We start from the raw sequence: 17,902 nt of genomic DNA, 5'->3' as shown, positions 1-17,902 counted from the left end.
AAGCAAAAGTAAAATATATTCTTTATTTTGTTCATGCTCTTTCAAGAAAGATGCTTGAGGTTGTGATGTAAGAGCCCTGACTCCACGTCATGCTCTACCGTTTAGGTAGGATACCCTATCGTTTCTTCTGTATTAGTAAAAGCATTAATGTTTGGGGTGTGTTTTTTTTAGTTCCTTTCGTCTCCATTTTTCTGGGTAGGACATTACCGTTTGAAGCAATCAGTTTGCAGAATGTAACTGCACTGTAGAGGAAGTTTGGCTTCAGTGTTTTCAGTAACTACCCAAAAAGGCTTGGTGTTGGCTATTTGAATATGTATGAGCTGTTATAAGGGGAAAAAAGGCACAAAAAGATGACCTTTTTTTCACAAAATAATGTTTTCTCTACCACAGTGGGAGGGATCCTTCTGGTTCTAACAAACTCCACGTTTTGAAGTGTGAGCCAGACCTTGAAATTTCTCTGAGTTGATGTAACTGCAGATATGATCGTTAATCTTTTCCTTTTTTCATTCTGACATCCATTCCCCAATTTTTCGGTAACAAGCTTAGCTAATAGGATTTTGAAGTAAGTAAGGATTGTTTTTCAGCAAGAACAGTTTTTTATTTCATGTGAACAAACCAGATAAGAGCTGTGAGCACACAAGAACACAAATCACTTTACTGATAACCCAGTGTTATGTCATAACAATGTCACTGATAATTTACATATTTTTATGACTTTACAGTCAGTTGTTTCATCTTAGTGGCATTACTGCACCATTGTAAGTCTGTGAGAAGAGTCTACATTTCAGTCAAATTGGACACACGAACCTCATTTAATTACAGTAGTGTGAATCTGAGATTGCTGCAGTTCTTGCTTTAGTGCTCTGCAAGAGTTAGAAAATGTCAGTACCTGTTGTGTGTTCACAGAGGGAACTCACACATTTTGCTTAAGGAAAAGTAAAATTGAGATACATTGGAAAAGGCTACAAAAAATGGGACAAGTAGAGCCATTTTTCTCCATAGGAGGTAGATAATATTTCGGCCTCTGAAGGAATTTTTGTTTGACTAGCAATCTATAGGTTTTTGATTCAGGAATCCTTAATTTTATAGGGATGATGTGCTCAGATCAGATGATGTGCAATATATGAGACCTTCAGTTAATGTTTTGTTTCATGTAATAGTACATACTTCTTTGGGTAGCTCTTTCTAAAGCAGTTTCATCATGTAATGAGATCACAGATAATCACGAGTCTCAGAATTGAAGAAGGCATTCATCCAGTTTTAGTCATTTTAGGATGACATTTGGCAATTCTGCTATGTGCTGTGCTTTAACCCCTTTCTTTAAGACATTGGCATTATTCTAATTTGGGAAAGAAGTGCTTATTAGGAAGGCTAGTCTGTTCTCACCACTGTGTGTACTACTGAGACACTGACCTGAAGAACTGCATTGTTCTGTTGGCTTGCTGCCACTCATTTACTATAGATTTTTCAGCCTGTGTCTGTCCAGAAGCCTATGATGATTGCTTTAAAAATCTTTTCTTTCCTTTTTTGTCTTTGTTTTTCTTCCACCAGAAGGTACCATGTGACCTTTTGACAGCAGGGTTCTAATCCTCTCCCTTACTAAAGTGTGGATCGACATTTTAGTCTTACATTAAATGTCCATCTCTAGCATTTTTCAGATGAATTTTGCTGGAATCCTTGTGCACAATAACGGAGGGCCGAGCATTGACCCCTGCCAGCAGCTGAGCACCCACACGGCTTCCTGCTCACTCATCTCCCCTTCCCCCCTACCTCACCCAGCAGGACTTGGGGAGAACAGGAAGAGCAAAAAAAAAATAAAAAAAAAAATAGAACTTGTGAGCTGAGATAAAGAGAGTTTAGTGGGTGAAGAAAAGGTGGGGAGACAAAGAGCAGATGATGGGAAGGCAATCACTCACAACTGCCCAAAAGCAGACCAGGGCCAACCCAGTCTCTGAGCAACGGCTTCCTTGAAAGAACAACTCTCCCTCCCCAGCTCTTATTGCTGGGCTTGATGTTACATGGTATGTAGCATCTCTTTGGGCAGTTTGGATCAGCTCCCTCAGCTGTGCCCCCTTCCAAACTCCTTGCCCACCTCCAGCCTACTCATTTTGAAGGGTGAGAATGGGGCACAGTGAGAAACAGGCAAGACTTCGATGCTCTGCAAGCGCTGTTGGGGAATAGCCAAAACACCGGTGTGTTATCAAGGCTGTTTTAGTCACAGATCCAAAACCCAGCACCCTGCGTGTGCTGCAGAGGAAGTTAACTCCATGCCAACCAGACTCGGTAAATCTTGACTTGCTCAATTGTAGCACATTTTGCATTTATGGATGACCTACATGTACTTCAGTGTTCAGGTCCACTCCTCAGCCACAAGCCCACCTGTACTTTGCGTGTCCTCCTGGACGTGCCATGGGCCCGCTGAGCTGTGAATAAATAGCTCACCCTTATGTTCCCACCTCAGGTCCACCAGAGCCATTCCAAATCTGGCAGCCTGCTCTCCCTGCTGATTGTTTCGGTGCACCTTGGTGGCGTGGCTCACAGGCATGGCAGTGAGAAAGCTGCCCTAGGTACCTGCTCAAATTCTCCCAGGTGCCTTGCTGCCCTGCAGTTAGTTGCCTTGGGGCACGTTGCTGTGTGGGATTTCCAGCGGGGTGGTTAACCCTATGAAGAGCCGTAATCAGCACTAATACAAACAATGCGGTTACACAGGGTTATGCAAGAATTTGGAGGGCCACTGCAATGAGGGTGGAAGCAGAAGATGTCTTTCATCATTCCTTCACAAAGTGGCTCGTGGAGTAGAGGAGAAAGGACCAACTGCTGATTGTCTCCACAAAATGGTTCACAGAATATGGGGATGGCAGCAATGCAGGGGCCAAATACCAGATTAGGCTCAAGGCCAGTGCTTTTCTTATAGCTCTTCCAGGCAAACCAGAATAATAACACAGCCACAGCAACATTAACAGCCCCTGGTGTGTGATGTATAGAAGGAAAGGGAGCAAGCAATGGAGCAAGTGAGGGAACAAATCAATCAACATCCAGAACAGAGAAGTCAACGTTGTGACCAGCGGCAGCAAGTGACAGGTAAACAGCTCTAAGTTCAGCCTGGCACACGCTTATCAAATCTGTCACTGTCTTGAACCCTCAGAAGTCCCTGTTCAGGAGCCAAAACAGATTGCTGTTAGTGCCTAAGGAGCCACACAGATGGTTGCTCACACCACACCTCCAAGCAGGACAGGGAAGAGAATAGGAAGAGAAGTGAGAACAACAGGTGGGTCAGGAGAAGCATTTCAGTAAGTGAAGGTAAGGGGATAAAACGACCAAGTGATATGAGATGATCCCATACCATATCCCAAAAGCAGACAGCTCCAGCATGTCTCTGAGCAATGGCTATCTTGGAAGACAACCCCATGACCCCACGTATTTATTGCTGAGCGTGATGTTATCTGGTGTGGAATATCCCTCTGGCCAGCTGAATTCTTCCCAACCCCACTGCAGGTGGTGCTGGGGAGCAGAGTAAAAAACAGAGCTCTGATGCTGTGCAGGCACTGCTGGGCAACAGCCAACACACCGGTGTGTTACCAAGGCTGCTGTAGTCACAGATCCAAATCACAGCACCATGGGGGTTCCTGTGAAAAAAAATATGAACTGAGTCCCAGCCATGTCCAATAAAAATGAGAAGATGAAGACTGTAGTTCATTTTCTTTTCTAAGTTTACGCTATTAAATCCTTTTGCTTTCAAGGTTACAGGAAAAAAAAATCTAAATTTTCTACCTCTCACTGCATATTTATCTTACACTAGTTAGCATGTGAGTTGCTCAGATTTTTTTCTAAAGAGTCACCGATAGGATACACCATAACACTAGTCAGTATCCTGCAAGTTAAAAGCACTGTCCAAAAAAAAGAAGGGATAAGTGATTATCTTGCTTAGTGCAAGATAAAAGTGCTTTTTTATACAGACTCTGAAACTCCAGACAGATGGAGAGGTCACTGTGGCCGGGTACATTAGGGCTAGGTTCAAAGAGGGAGTGTAGCATGATGCCAAGGACTGACATGCCTAAATTTTGGGTACGTGGCTCTTGAGTAGAAATTGCAGCCCCCTGGTACAGCTCTAGAAAGAAATGCTGGAGAAGTGGAGTCTGAAATTAGGCCTGTACCTCACACCTCCCCCTTCTGTTCTCTCTGATGCCCCCACAAGTGAACGCAGCCTTCTCAGGCTAGAAGCCAATCCTGGATCTTCTCAGAAGACAGAAAATCTCCACTTCCCCATGAAGCTGCACTCTAATTTTAACCTTACAAGCTCAAGTTAGCACACTGAAGCAGTGACAGTTTTATATGCACAAAATCTGCCACTGATGTGAGATTGCCTGAAATTTAGGCCAACCAAAATGAAGGTGGGAGTTTGAGCTGAAGGGAAAATATTTACATAGCAGGCTAACTCTTCTTTCTTTTTTTTTTTTCCTGGAAGCTGCTCAGATGGTTTAGAGTGCTAGGGTAAGTAAGCACTGATGGAGTGCTGGGTGGGCACAGCAGCAGAGACAGGGACACATGATATTTGTTGTCCTTCCCTGAAATGTTATACATGGGTATCAACTCCATCAAAACAGTGAAGGTCTATAGACAAGAAAGAAATCAAATATGCTGCTGGAAGGGACGCAGTGTTCTTGAGAGACTAGGCAGTGCATGGGGAATTACCATGGCACTGATTTCTCTACACTGTTAAGTGTCAGTTTCTTCTGTTATTTTTTTTAATGAAAAAAAAATATTTTTTTTTTCCTGGAAAAAAATCCTATACTTTTTTTGTCCCTTTTTACATGTGTGAAATAGCAATTCAGTAACTGCTCATCAATAAGAGGAAAAAGAAAAGAGAGGGTCTAAGAAAAATGCCTAGAGACCATCCCAAAATTTCTGTCCTGGGCTGTCGTTGGGGAGTTTGTCTTACTTCTTGTGCCTACAGGTACACAAAGCTTGAACTCTGTCTCTTTGGATCCTCAAGCAATATGGCATAATTCACCTATAGCATGCCTGCTGTAGTGTCTTTAGGAGCCAGGGCAGTTGTGAGGCTAGCTTGGTATCCAGCAAGCCTACATTTGCTTCCCTGCACCTGTGCAAATGTCTTATCCAACTCACTCAGCATCGTGGTGGTCCCATTCTGCCTTCACAAGAGGGATAATCTTGTTTGATACAAGTTAGTGTGAATTCCTCAGGGATCACGTAATGTCTATTTATATTAATGAGTGATTACGCTGCAACTTTCTTGATAAATTACTTTTTCTATTAGTTAGGATTTCCCCATGTGGTCAATTTAAGCTGTTTGTTGAAATCATTTTGAGTCACCTTTGCAACTGCACATCTACAGACCCTGGGCTGAATGTGAGTGACCAGGGGACGGTGACATGGAGCTGTTTGCCTTCCTGATGAAGCTGTTTCTCATGCAAGGAACACAGAAGACAGAGCTGGTGTTGGAGAGCAGCCCCTGCCCAGACGTCTTCTCCATGCTGACAGTATTGAGCACTGGTTGTCCCTGTGCTGACTGCTCAGGCCATTTGCAAGATCCACACGGCTGTAGCTTTCAGGCTGTATCTGTGCTTTTGCCATCCACTTCCCCACTGCTTTTCCATGTTGCAAGACAGAGCTCTAGCTCTGTGTGGTATGTATACAAGGAGCACGGTGCCAGAGGCAAAATGTATCCAGCCTGCCCAGTGTTAGAGCTTAAGAAGGTAGAAACTCAGCAGTAATAAGGTAATGCAAGAATTTTGTCATCCCCAGAGCAGTTAGAGCTGGTACCAGTAATGTGTCAGTGCTGCTGTCTGTCCTGTAGTATGTATTATATCTAGTTTATGTATTTTAAAACAGCTAAAGATGACCAGTGTAAAATTAGAACCAGCACCTTAACAGAATATAGTAGAAAATACCACAATTTCTGTCTTCTTTTTTTTTTTTTTTAAATTGCACTGATGTTCTGCAGAACTCATGGATAATCAGTGTGGCATCAGTTACCAGCAATTTTGTTTGGGATCCTAGTTCTCCTTTGCATGACATTGAAACTTCATATTGTGCCATAATTTCTTGGGGATAAGGAGTTTACTCTTGAATGGGTCACGATGACTTCAGTTATTGGCTTTTATAAAAGGCCTGGGCTAGTAAAATATACAGAGGAAAAGATAAGGAAGTGTGTTAAATGGCTGTAATATTTTGAGGGTACGTAGTATTGTACGGGAAATAGATGGAGCAACATCTAGTGAGGGTTGTGGCTGTTGTCAGAGAACAAGAAGGATAAAATAACTAATTCAGTGCACCATTGCACCACTTGCAATCATGTTTATATGGGTATGTTTAAGAAACGCTTTGAAGATGCAGCAGTTACAGTCCATTTATAAATAACCATGGTGTTAATACATCACATCACCAGTACAGTTAGTGTGTCTTTCTGCTTTCTTTAATGCCTTTCTATTGCTGTTCTGTGAAGGAACCACAGAAAACAAAGAAAAGGTTGAAAGATGTTCTCAGCAATGCCTCATCCCCCAAATAAACAGAGGGAAAGGGAAATCTGCTGTGTTTTGTGTAGTGCTCAGAGGTGTCACCTGATCTCGGGAGGAGTAAAATGTTCAGAGAGGAAAAGCCACTGGTGTGGTTGTCGTGCCTATTGTAAAGTTACAGCTGCCTTAAAACATGTTAAAGCCGACATAGGTCCATGCAGGTTGGTTAATTTATGTCTTTTAGCCATAATTTCTTGTAAGGGGATGACTACCATTGCTCACTCCCCGAGGTTTCAGTCCCTCTCTCTTCTCCAACTCCTGTCATTGCCAGATTTGATAATATTCTTATCCAAATAAACAGCTGGACACAGAAAATAATGAGCTAGAAGGTGCACAGGAGTGGGGCACCTGTTGCCATCCACAGAACTTTCTCTGCCACTGTTCCCCCCAGATATCCCCCTGCCCTGTCAGTTCTTGGACAGCCCGTGTCTGTGTACCCTGAATGAGTGGCAGACACCAGGGCAGCATGCCTTTGGCATGCCCTGTCCAAACAAGAGAGCTGGAGCTGGCACGGGGCTCCTCTTTATTAAAGCCTTTGTTTTTGCAAGCCTACAACTGGAGAGATTACGGAAATAACCATCTAGCCCTTAGGAGGAGAGAAGCAGGATGCTTTGTAGAATCATTTACATAAGCTCTTTAAAAATCCTGCCCAGAGATCTTATCAGAAGGGTAGCTAATGGGAAGCTGCGCTATGTTTTGGCTGTCCTGTGTCGTGTAGATGAGATCTTATTTTTGTGTATCTATGTAGTAGTGCAAACAGGCTCACACCCGTGTGCTCACACTCCAAGGAGAGCCGTGCTGAGTAAGGCTTTCCATTGTAATCCTAATCAGATCAGTGAGTGAATGTCAGCTGGCCCAGCGAACTCAGCTGCCCTTTTCAGGAAGGATGCTAACAGCTCCTTCTCGCTGGCATCCAGCACTAGCTCGGGCAGCAGCAGAGTGCTCCTTCAGTGCATTGAAATTGCGAGCTCGCCATTATTTCTTGTAAGAGCAATTACCTTGCCCCTTTTAAAATAATGGAGAGATCGCAATCAGACATTAAAAATGATTGCTGACGAGAAACAAATTAAAGCAGCATGGCAATGGATTTCTCTTTAAGTGCTGTACAATAATTAGTACATTTTTAAAAGCTTTATAAAAAGCAGTCGAGCTGCGCTTGGGCAAGTTGCTTGTTTTTCTGCTCCTTTGTGTGGCAAGCACCTGATAAACATTAAGGATTTGCCTGAGATGTTTAACGAGCTCACTCTTTCTCTTCTTGCGAGTTAAAAGCCAGCACCAGCACAGCCAGCCTGCTCTTTTAAAGAAACTTCCTGGGAGGAATTTTACTCACAGTTGCTGTTTTGGAAATGTCATCAGGTAAAATGTGCTCCTGCTCCCAGCTGCAGCGATGTGCAGGCAGTATGTGTATAACTGCTAACTGCTAAATGAAATCTGCTCTGCGTTAATGGTTTACTTTGACCCGCTGTCATCACTCCCTTGTTATTATCCTTGAAGCACGAACCATTAGTTATGCTGGTCTGCAGTTCTGGCAGTTTTACCTTTGGTGTGCAGCAAGTAGTTTCTTCCCAGCACTGCCAGGGTTTATTTACTACAGCCTTAGTGTACCTGAGCTACCTTGGAGGTGGCATTTCCAAGCAAGGGGGGATTCCCAAGGACCAGCAGCTTCCTGTTGGGATAAATTGGCATAAAACCCACGTAAATGAGCACTTTCCCTGACTCTAGCTATTTTTCTGAAGCAAGTATAACACTAACTTATTAAATAATTCTTATTACATTCCTCTTTCATGAACTCCAGCCTCCTGGTAAGGCCACCTAAGCATTTAGTGTGCCTCCTGTGCTTCTGAGCTCTGCGTCGAGCGCCGCCTGTCCTGCTGCCGCAGCGAGCTTCGCAGCTGTCCTCCCGTTACCGCCTGGGGTGGCTTTGCTTCTGAAAACCTTTTCAGCCCCGGGCTGCCTCTGGTCTGGTTAAGAATCACTCCGCAGGAGCAGGGAAAGCAGAGATGAAAGCCAGGTCTGAAGCAGTCAGGTGGTTGGTAACATGTTCAGAAGCATTTTCTAGCTTGGAATAGCTTTTTACTCACCTTATTTATTGTCCTGTCGCTCCTCTGTCCCCTCAAACCATCCCGAGATGTATTTTTTACCCTAACTGGCGTTCATCATTCTCTGTAACCTTTCATACCTTCATCTTTGTGATTTATCACCTGTATTTTTAGTTTTTTGTGGCTTTTCAGCTTCTCCAGAGGGATTGAGCATCCCTGCGTCGCTGATGATTCATGTCCACCGTCCCCTTTGGTTTATTAGCCTTAATCAGCTCCTGAGTTCGCCAGGATTTTGCGTGTTAATCACGTGCAATTAGCAGCTCTGGAAGGCACCGGGGATCATAATTTAAAGCAACAGACACGGTCAAAATGCTGTTTGTGTGCAGGGTTGCCTTCCACAGCGGCGCAGTGGGTGGCAGTTTGCCACGCGTGTGTATTTTTAGGCTAACAGCTGCTTTCCCAGCGCCTCCAGGGGCGAGGCAGCGCTGCTCTGCTGGGCTGCGTGGAGCTGTGTGGTGCCGTGGCAAGGGGGCTGCAGGAGCTCGCTGCTGGCAGCGAAGCCTGGTGCAGAACCAGGGGGCTGCTGCCTTGCCAAAAACAGGTTGGTGGTGGCCTTCCTCCGTGTGAGGCAGTGCCCCGTGGAGATTTATCAAGGGGAAGCTCTTGGCTTGCGAGTGGGCTGTGTATGAAGCTCCCAGCTTCCTCTGAAGCACCATTTGCCTTCCTCAGCCCCTGCTCTCAGCAGCAGGATGTTTGTTACGTGAGACAGGGATTTTCACGTCCCCACCCACTGAGTTAGTGTCTCTGCACGTGGCCCAAATGTTTCTGGTTTCTTTCAGTGAGTTAATCCAGCTTTGATCCAGCCAGCAGGAATGTGGAAAAAGCCTGTGGGCGCTTCTGGAAGTAAAAATTGGTAACTCGCACTTCAGAGGAAAGGGTGCTCTTGGTGGGCAGTGGAAATGATGTCTCCTTGAGCCGTGCTGCTGCAGAAATGCTTGCAACAGCTGCCTGGGTGGCTGCTTACGGTTCGCTGGGTTGTAATGAGCAGCTTCAACCAATTTACACCTGCCCTGATACTAAAAGGGTTCTTCCCTCTCTCCTGTGGGTTGTACCTGTCCAGTGCTGCCCTACCTTCAGCTGCACAATAGCGTGACGCACCTGTAGTTCAGCCCAGTGGAGGAAAACAAGGTTATTTCTCAGATCGGGCGCTGTCTTCACATGTGGGTGCTCATCTACCTCGTGTCCCTCGTGGCCTTTCATCTGCCGTAGCAAAGTCAGGCTGCCTCGTCCTCAGGTGGAACAGCAGCCATGCAGTTTTCAGGTCTTGTTCTTTGAGATCAAGGGCTCAATTGAACATCCTATGGCAGAGCTTCAGTATTAGTGAATTTACTACTCATTGCTGAATTTATTACTTACCCAGGTATTTACTGAGCACGTGGTTCTCTTCTCAGCCGTGGCACTGTTGGGGTTGCTTCCAGTACTGCTTCAGTTTTTGCTATGGCCTGACAGTTTTATTTGGATTTACTTTGTGGCGATTAATTGATGTTAATTATGTTCAGTTTATGTGAGAATTTATGTTAAATTAGAAATTAGCATCAGTTCATCACCTTTATTGATTTTAATTGATGTAAATATGCCTGTTTCCTCTGGTTAATTGTATGCCTAATTTCAAAGTTGGGCAGAATGGATCACACCTAAAATTAACAAAGAGGGAGCTTGAAACTGTGCCTAAAATCTTAATGTGTTAGCATTTAAAAATGTGATAGTAATAGTTCTGTGCCCTTAATGATAAGCAGCATCTGCCTGCAAAGCCTGTTTTCCAGTCCGTGCTGCTGATCGTTGCAGGAGATTCCACCTTCCTTTGCTCCAGAGCGGCTTTATCCCTACAAACGCTTCGTTCCCCTGGCAGTAAAAGCAAATAAACTGAGCTCTTCCTGTAAAGCAACGTGAGTAGGTGGTGTTCGCTGGAAGTTATGCATCACGCTTGGAAAAAAAACACAGAAAAACAGACAGAAGAAGCGCGTGCTTTTCTCTGAACCTGTAAATGTCTGAACATTGAAGGCAGCAGAGCAGTAGACATGAAGTTGTGGAATACTGCCTGGTGCGCGGGTATAGCAAAGCAATGTGCCATCTTTTAAGAAGGCAGTGGCAAGAAGTCACCTTTAGAAGGAGGTTTGCTCCTTCTACTCATGTCAGCCAGTACATCTGAGGCCTTACTAACATCACGGGCTTCTGCTGGCTCTCTGCATCTTGGAGGGCAGATCATTTTCGTATAGACATTGGCTGGGAAAGCACGTAGCATGAAGTGTGGCTGTTTCTAGGCTGAAGGGACTCGACTGACTGCAGCTGCAGTGACACTTTGCTGGGACAGTGGTGTCCACATCGGTGCAGCAGTGCTTTAACAATGAGAAAGGAGTTCCCAAAAAGCAACCAGCTCAGAGGATAGGAGCCAAAGAAGTGCAGACTTTAGGGGTCAGGGGCGTTGTGAACGCCTGTTACGGAGACGGAAGGTATGTGGAAGCACAGGGCCTACCTGTTACTGTTCTGTATTGAAGGTGTGTGTGTGCACAGTCCGTATTTAAAGGATTATCTCTTGTTGAATGCTTCTAAGTTAAGCATAACTGCTAATCTTAGATGTTTAGGGATAATTACTATGTAATGGTGAACCCACCTGAAATTTCCCGACATTTACAGAGTATTACATGTCAGAAGTGGTTAAATGGGGATTAATATTTCCATTTTATGGTTATGTAGAGGAGAAAAGGAATCTGAACTGGGTGCTTTATTGTTTGCCAGTGGTCATAGAGGAAATATTTAACAAACCACTAAGAGAACCTGAAACTTCCTGGCTTCTCACTGTGTGCCAAATCCGTTCACTAAACCGTGCTCTGTTTTCATCTCTGTCCCTCAAAAACTGAAAACTGTCAGCTCATCTGGTAGATAGAAGAGTAGCAGGTGTCCAGTGCTGTAAAAACGAATTGATAAAAGTAGTAGTAACATTTGGAGATCAGAACCTGATCTTAAGCAGTTAAAACACAAAGAGGACATAATTGTGATAATAAAGCTTGTTTTAAATAATCTTTCCGTAAAACAAAATTCCTTATGGTAATATTTTATAGTTAAGTATGTGGTTGTCCAAGGCTGAGATATGCTTGCTGATTTCAAAGGATAGAGTGGTGATGAAGTCTTCTGTTCCACCACGGAAGACCTAAGGAGTTCAGTTGCCTTAGAATTTCTCCTTGGATGTTTCCATGTTAGTATCTTGGTTTGCTAAAATGCAAGTTGAAAACCTCATTGGAAACTTACTCGCATTGTTTGGCACTTAAGTACCTTTAAAATATGCCCACAACAGATTTCTTGTTCATGTAAATCCTTTTTTATATTTTTTTGTCAAATAAGGTAATGAAAAGTGTTTTAATTAAAGCATCTGTGTGTTTTACTTTGCCATCAGGGTTGGTGATATCACTGCCTTCTAGAATAGCTGTTAGGTTTGCATAGGGCAATGCAGGTAAGTACCAGTGTTTTCCTGAGCATTATTGCATAGCACCCTTTACTCTGACACATGGTGTGGGAAGATCAAGCAGGAAAACACAAATACAAATGTTCTCATCTTTTTTTCCATTTTTTTTTCCCCTCTAGGATTACGAAGGCTTTTTTGAATCAAAGGAGAGCAACACTGTCTTCTCCTTTCTTGGACTGAAACCAAATTTAGCATCAAAGGTCAGTGTCATATGGCAGACTGTTCGTGGGATTCTTGAAATATTCAGACTGAGCTGCCCTTGAACTGAATGAACTCCCTGTGACCAGATGCACCTCTGTGCACTATAGCTGTCCATACCAACATCATGCTTATGAGGTAACTGAAACAATTGCAGTGCAAAGCATTTTGTAAAGCAAAGTGACACTAAGCATATACATGAGGTAAGCTGAGACTGCAGGTAAATAATGTTTAAAGAGTACATTTTGCTCCACATTGTCGTAGTAAATTGAAAGCAACTGGCATACTTAACAGGACAGAGCTAGGGTCTTGGTCACTGAAATATCCAGAGCTTATGTCAGCAAAATATGATTGTGCTGAACCAGCCTGGCTTAGAACCAGCCCTAGTGGCCCAAGCAGGACAGCATTTCTTCATTATGCATTATTATTTTTTAAAAATGCCAAAATGATGGAGCACCCAGGAGTTGTAGCAACTTTTTGGATAAGAATTAAATTTTAAAGAATGCATATATGCAAATCGGAAAAGAATTTGAAATCGAGCCAGTTAACATCTTTCTGCCAGGACAGTGAAATAGATGAGCTTTTACCGCCATATGGAAGCCTGAATGATCCTGGACATTTGTTCAAGAGGCTGTATGGTGTCCCTTTGGGCAGTAGATCAGACACACAGGAGATTATTTCCTTCCCTTTGCTGCTGTAGGTATAGCTGTGCTGGGTAGCAGTGCTGTTTCAGGCCTAGATGGTCCTTCTTGGCTATCCAGAGAGTTACTCCTGCCAGCAAGTCATTTATTTCTGGATCCCCTGGGGAAGAGGAGTAGGAAGGGAAGTCAGCAGGGAACTCCAAAAACAGGTTATTCTTGCAGTCTGCCTTGCTTTGGTGCTTGAACAATTAGTCCTACGAAAAAGGTGCTGTTCTGCTGCAGTCAGAAGTAACAACTGTGCATCTGTGTTCCTGGGAAAGCACCTGCTGCGGTCCCGTAGGGTTGTCTGTACAAACTTGGCCACGTCGCTGCATCAGTCTGCTACTCTTGCAGAGTGCCGTGTCCTTAGCTGCTGTGTGAATGTGTGAAAGTCACAGATGCAGAAGATGAAAATGCATTCATAGCTTTAATAATCTTTTTCTAATTACTCTTATTTTTCTTTTAAATAGGAGTCATAACCCTAGAAAACCTATCTGAACTATCACCAACCGCATCTTCTGGATGAATGACCCTGTCCTTCAGCACACGACAGCTTCACTTATGGATCACTGTGATAGAGCAAACGCATCCTTAGTAGTAGTCTGCTTGCCATGAGACGGTGCTCTCCAACAATTCGGGGTTAATAACACGTATATGGAGTAGGATTAAGTCTGGGCTACTGATCTTCCTTTCTAAAATACTCACTGTTGGTGTTTCACTTTTGTCTTTGGATTGCTTTTGCAGCTGGCACTGATATTCTAATAGACACACGTTTAAAGATAAGAAGTGGAAGTGGGGGCTGCTGTCATTCATGGGTATACTCACATAGTTGGGTTCCTTACCTTTTTTTGATTCTTCCAGCTACTGTTGTTGAAGTTAACTCGTCACGACAGTAAAAGTGCTGGTGGTTATTGGAATGTTTGTGCTAGCTATCACTCAGAGGGCAAAAACTGTTATCTGAAGATCTCAGTCCAAGCCAGTAACTGCTGTATTTTTGCTACCCATTTATTTATTGTTATGTTTGTGCTAGATCGGGTTTATTGTAAGAAGCACGGGTTGCTGACCTTTTTCACGAAACCTTGATTTGCCTCATGGTGCACATTGCAACTGGTTGTTTAAAAACAGTTGTTATTGTGGAGGGGGTGCCAAAGTGAAATATTTTGACATGGTTCCTATTCCAAATGAGGGTGAAAGGCAGGTGAAAACACTTGGTGGGATTATACTTGGTAGGTCAGAAGAGGTCTTATAGCTAAAGATTACGTTGGTATTTCTCTATTGAGAAGGACTTAACACCCAAAATTGGAACTTTATAATTGGATTGTCTTTAGATGAAATTTTGCCAAAACTTGGAGTCAATTTTTAATAAAACACAGCTCCACCGTTAGCCACGAGAGAGTCTGGACAACCAATTACGTGGGAAAGCTTCTTTGCAATGCCCAGCCTCAGACTGTGGCTCGAAGGAAGCCCAGCTTCTTGTAAAAAGCGTCAGGAAGCAGCCCTGTCTGTGTAACAAATCACATGTTCTGTTAAAATCAGTAACTGTGGCATCCTAGACAGGTTAGCTGGAAAAGGACAGCTGGGGATCATCTGGTCCAGCCTTGTCAAAACCAGGGCTAACACCAGCTCAGCTCTGGTCAGTTGTGAGGTTGTTTCACAGAGTGTTAGAGGCATCCAGAGGTGGAGATCTTGCACCTTGTGCTGATGCTGCAGGACTCTCCTAGTGCCAAGCACGCACTCCCAGGTTGTAATTTGTGGCCGTTGCCATTCGTGTATTTTCTGGCACTCATGGGAAGAGTTTGGTGCCATCCTTTTCGTGCCCTCAAGATAGTTGTAGGGTATTATTAGGTCACCTCTTAGCCTTCTTGTGCCAGACTAACCAAGCACAGCTTCTCTACCTTCTGTTTGTAGGTTCTGCTTTAGGCACCTGGCTGCTTTGGTGTGGTGGAGGGCCTGCTGTCTCCAGTTGCCTCACTTTCCTCTACGACTGGGAAAAGGTCCCCAAAGTGGGCACAATATTTTGAATGTGGCCTCACCAGGGCTGAGCAGAGAGGGACAGTAACTGTCAGCAAGAGCATTGCTGGCTTGTGACCAGCCTGTCCTTCACCAAAAACCCAGTCCCTCTCAGCAGGGCTGTCACTCTGTCAGTCACTTCCCAGCCTCTACTGGTGCCTCACCGCCCCCGAGGACAGAGCGTGGCACTTGCCCTTTCCAAGCTTCATGAGGTTTCTGTTGGCCCAGCCTTCATGGCTGTTGAGATCCCCCGGACTGAAGCTTTGCCAGCTGTTACCAACCACGCTGCCAAGGTCAGTCCTGTTCGCAGATTGCTGAGGGTACACACTAGGTCACCATCCAAAGATGATGAACAACAGGGGAGCTGTTGCCTCTCAGATTTTGGACAAGAGGTGACTGAAGACTACAGAGGTATGACATGAGCACTGTTTATGAGTTTCTGGGGTAAAGCACAGGTTACCTTCCTCTTGGTGTTGTCTCAGCTACAAGCTGCTTAGTTACTTTTCCATTTAGTACAAAGGGAACACTCTATGAATTTTCCCTTTAGTATAAAGGCAAGAAAGCTTTAAAAAAGGAGATGGTAAGGTTTAAAAGATGTCCATCCACCAATCAGTTTCCCTTCAGATCCTCTGGTGCCTCCTCAGCTCAGTTAAGGGAACTAGATGGAGCAAGAGCACACACAGATTTTGAGTCCATGGTTGCATTTCCTAGTCAAAATCTTCGTTAGAGCACCTTCTCTAGAAGACTCCTTAATGGGAGTTGATAGCGTGCACATATACGTGTGTATGTCTGTATATATGAGTATGTGAATATGCATTTTTAGGAAGTTTGTTGTATGTAGTAAGTTATTGTGATGTTCTTGTCACCATTCCCACGTTCTGGTGAGACTTGAACCTCGCTCTGAGAAGGGAAAGTGACGTGAGGTGGAGCTGTACATTAACAGGTTATATAGAATATTCCTTAAAAAAAAAAAAAAGAAAAAAGTTTAAAATATTTAACTTTGAAAAAGAATACAGATACAAATTTATGTAATGACACAGTTAATTACAGAGAAGCCATCCTGGATTTATCACGTACTTGATAACGCTGTAAACTTAGAAAACTGCCCGAAGTCCCAGCTTCGAAAAGCTCTCAGAAGTGGTAGGTGCATCCGCTGCAGTGATCCCGCGTGGATCCCAGGCTTACTCACGGGGAAGGCAAAGTCACACTGAGTTCTCTGGGGATGAAATGAGTTTCACAAAACTCTTGAATGTTGCTAGTTGTGGAACTGAAGCCTCCAGTTTGGTGCAGAGCAAGTTCTGCTGCGGCTGTTGGGCAGCAGTGGCGTGTCTCAGAGCACGCGTGCGGGTGATGCTGGCCGTGTGCAGGGCAGCACGAGCCCCAGACGCATCCTGCTGGCTCGCGGCGATCAGCAGTGTTTGCTTGCAAATTGTACATGGCCAGCTCGTAAAAAGAGAGTCTGTGTGTTGCTTGAGTGTGAATTTTGCCTGTTGTGCAACAGCCTTATTTTTGTAACGAAAGCAAGCAGAGTTCTAGTTTGTTACACGAGATGATCTGGAATTTTTTAACCAGTTTTGTAATAATGAAATGTTTGGCTAACAGAAACGTCCTGTGGAGAACCAAATGGTCCCAGTTTTTAGTTAAGATTTGTACGTACCCCGCTTTTTAAAAGGGAGAGAGCAGCGTGAATTAAATTTTAATCTTTGTACCGAGCTAAAGTTGCTGCGTGTGCCCACACACTGACTGTTCCAGGGGCTGTGACAGAGGTGTTCTCGGTGGTGCCACACGGCTGGATAGTGCCTTGCCAGGAGGAGGACTGTTGGCGCAGGATCTTCTCAGACGTGCTCGACCCTGAACTCAGAGAGAGCAAGTTTCTATTATTGCTATTTTTTTAATAACGCAGTAAAGTGATGTTGGTGAGTCAAAAGACACGTGCTTTGTAGGGTTCAAACAGTTCTTGCTGAGTCTCGTAAACTCTTGAATTTCCTTAGTATGGCTTTCTCTCTTTTATTATTTTATTGACTGTTTAGAATCAAACCTCCCAAGGAAGTGGAAATGGAGTAAAAAGCCCCTAAATCCATCTTTATGCTTCAAAATAACCATCTTATCCAGGCGTTGAGCGGCCCAAGTGCTTCACTAAGATGAGTAAGAGTTGCCAAGCTCTTATTAGAGGATTTCTTGGTCCTCCCTCCCTGCCCCTGCCCCCAGCCAGGCCATTTATTCAGGGAGTCCAGTTATTTTGGGACTACCATGCTTCCAAAAGTAAGAGCCCGAGATCTGAGGCACGAGAGCTGCTTCACAGCAGGATAAGAGCGGGGTCTTCACCAGCTAGTGCCAAATCCCCACAGTCTTAGGGGACCTGTCCGCCGGTTTCACTGGGTCTGCTTGTGTGTGCTGTGAGGAGGAGGCAGCCCTGGGTGCCCACCCTGCGCCCCAAACGTCTCGTTGGCAGCACCCTCAGCAGCCGTTCTCGCAGCAGCAGATCCAGCTCACTTCTTCCTATCCTTTGCCTCTTCCCAACGTGCTTCGTCCCGTCCTGCCGAGACCTGTGCGCAAAGCTTCAGCTCCCGACGTCCCCGCGATGCTGCGGATGCGGACCCGGTGCTCCAGGAGCACGCTGCATCCCGGGCTGTGCACGCGTGGGGTCTGACAGTCTGTGTTAACGCCGCGTTCATCGAATAAAAAAATGTTCTGAAAAGACGCTGGGGCGGTGTTGTTTGTGCTGTGGGATGCAGTGACAAAACGCAGGGCTTTCTCCTTGCTGCAGCTCCCTCTGCTGACAGCTTCCTCGGCAGGGTGCTGGGCAGCCTTGGTGCTGGAGGCTTAGCAGGGGCTGTTTTCTGCTGGACACCTGCGGGTCTAGGTCCTCCCCAGGGAAACGGCAGGAAGGGAGGAGAAGGCAAAGGGTGACTGCTTGTC

The 17,902-nt window shown here is 44.7% G+C and overlaps 1 protein-coding gene across 1 annotated transcript in view; it reads left to right on the top strand.

Annotated features, from left to right (window-relative positions):
* Positions 1 to 17,683, top strand: part of SH3BGRL2 (SH3 domain binding glutamate rich protein like 2) — a 37,884-nt gene extending 20,201 nt beyond the window's left edge. The window contains exons 3-4 of the mRNA XM_068678111.1: positions 12,215 to 12,295; positions 13,444 to 17,683. Coding sequence (XP_068534212.1) covers positions 12,215 to 12,295; positions 13,444 to 13,452 — 90 coding nt within the window. The 3' untranslated portion in view covers positions 13,453 to 17,683. The remainder of the gene's footprint in view (positions 1 to 12,214; positions 12,296 to 13,443) is intronic.
* The last annotated feature ends 219 nt before the right edge of the window (positions 17,684 to 17,902 follow it).

This window comes from Anas acuta, chromosome 3 (assembly GCF_963932015.1).
Source record: "Anas acuta chromosome 3, bAnaAcu1.1, whole genome shotgun sequence".
Classification (NCBI taxonomy): Eukaryota; Metazoa; Chordata; class Aves; order Anseriformes; family Anatidae; genus Anas; species Anas acuta.
Note: the sequence above shows the minus strand (reverse complement) of the source record. Positions and strands in the feature narration are given on the sequence as shown.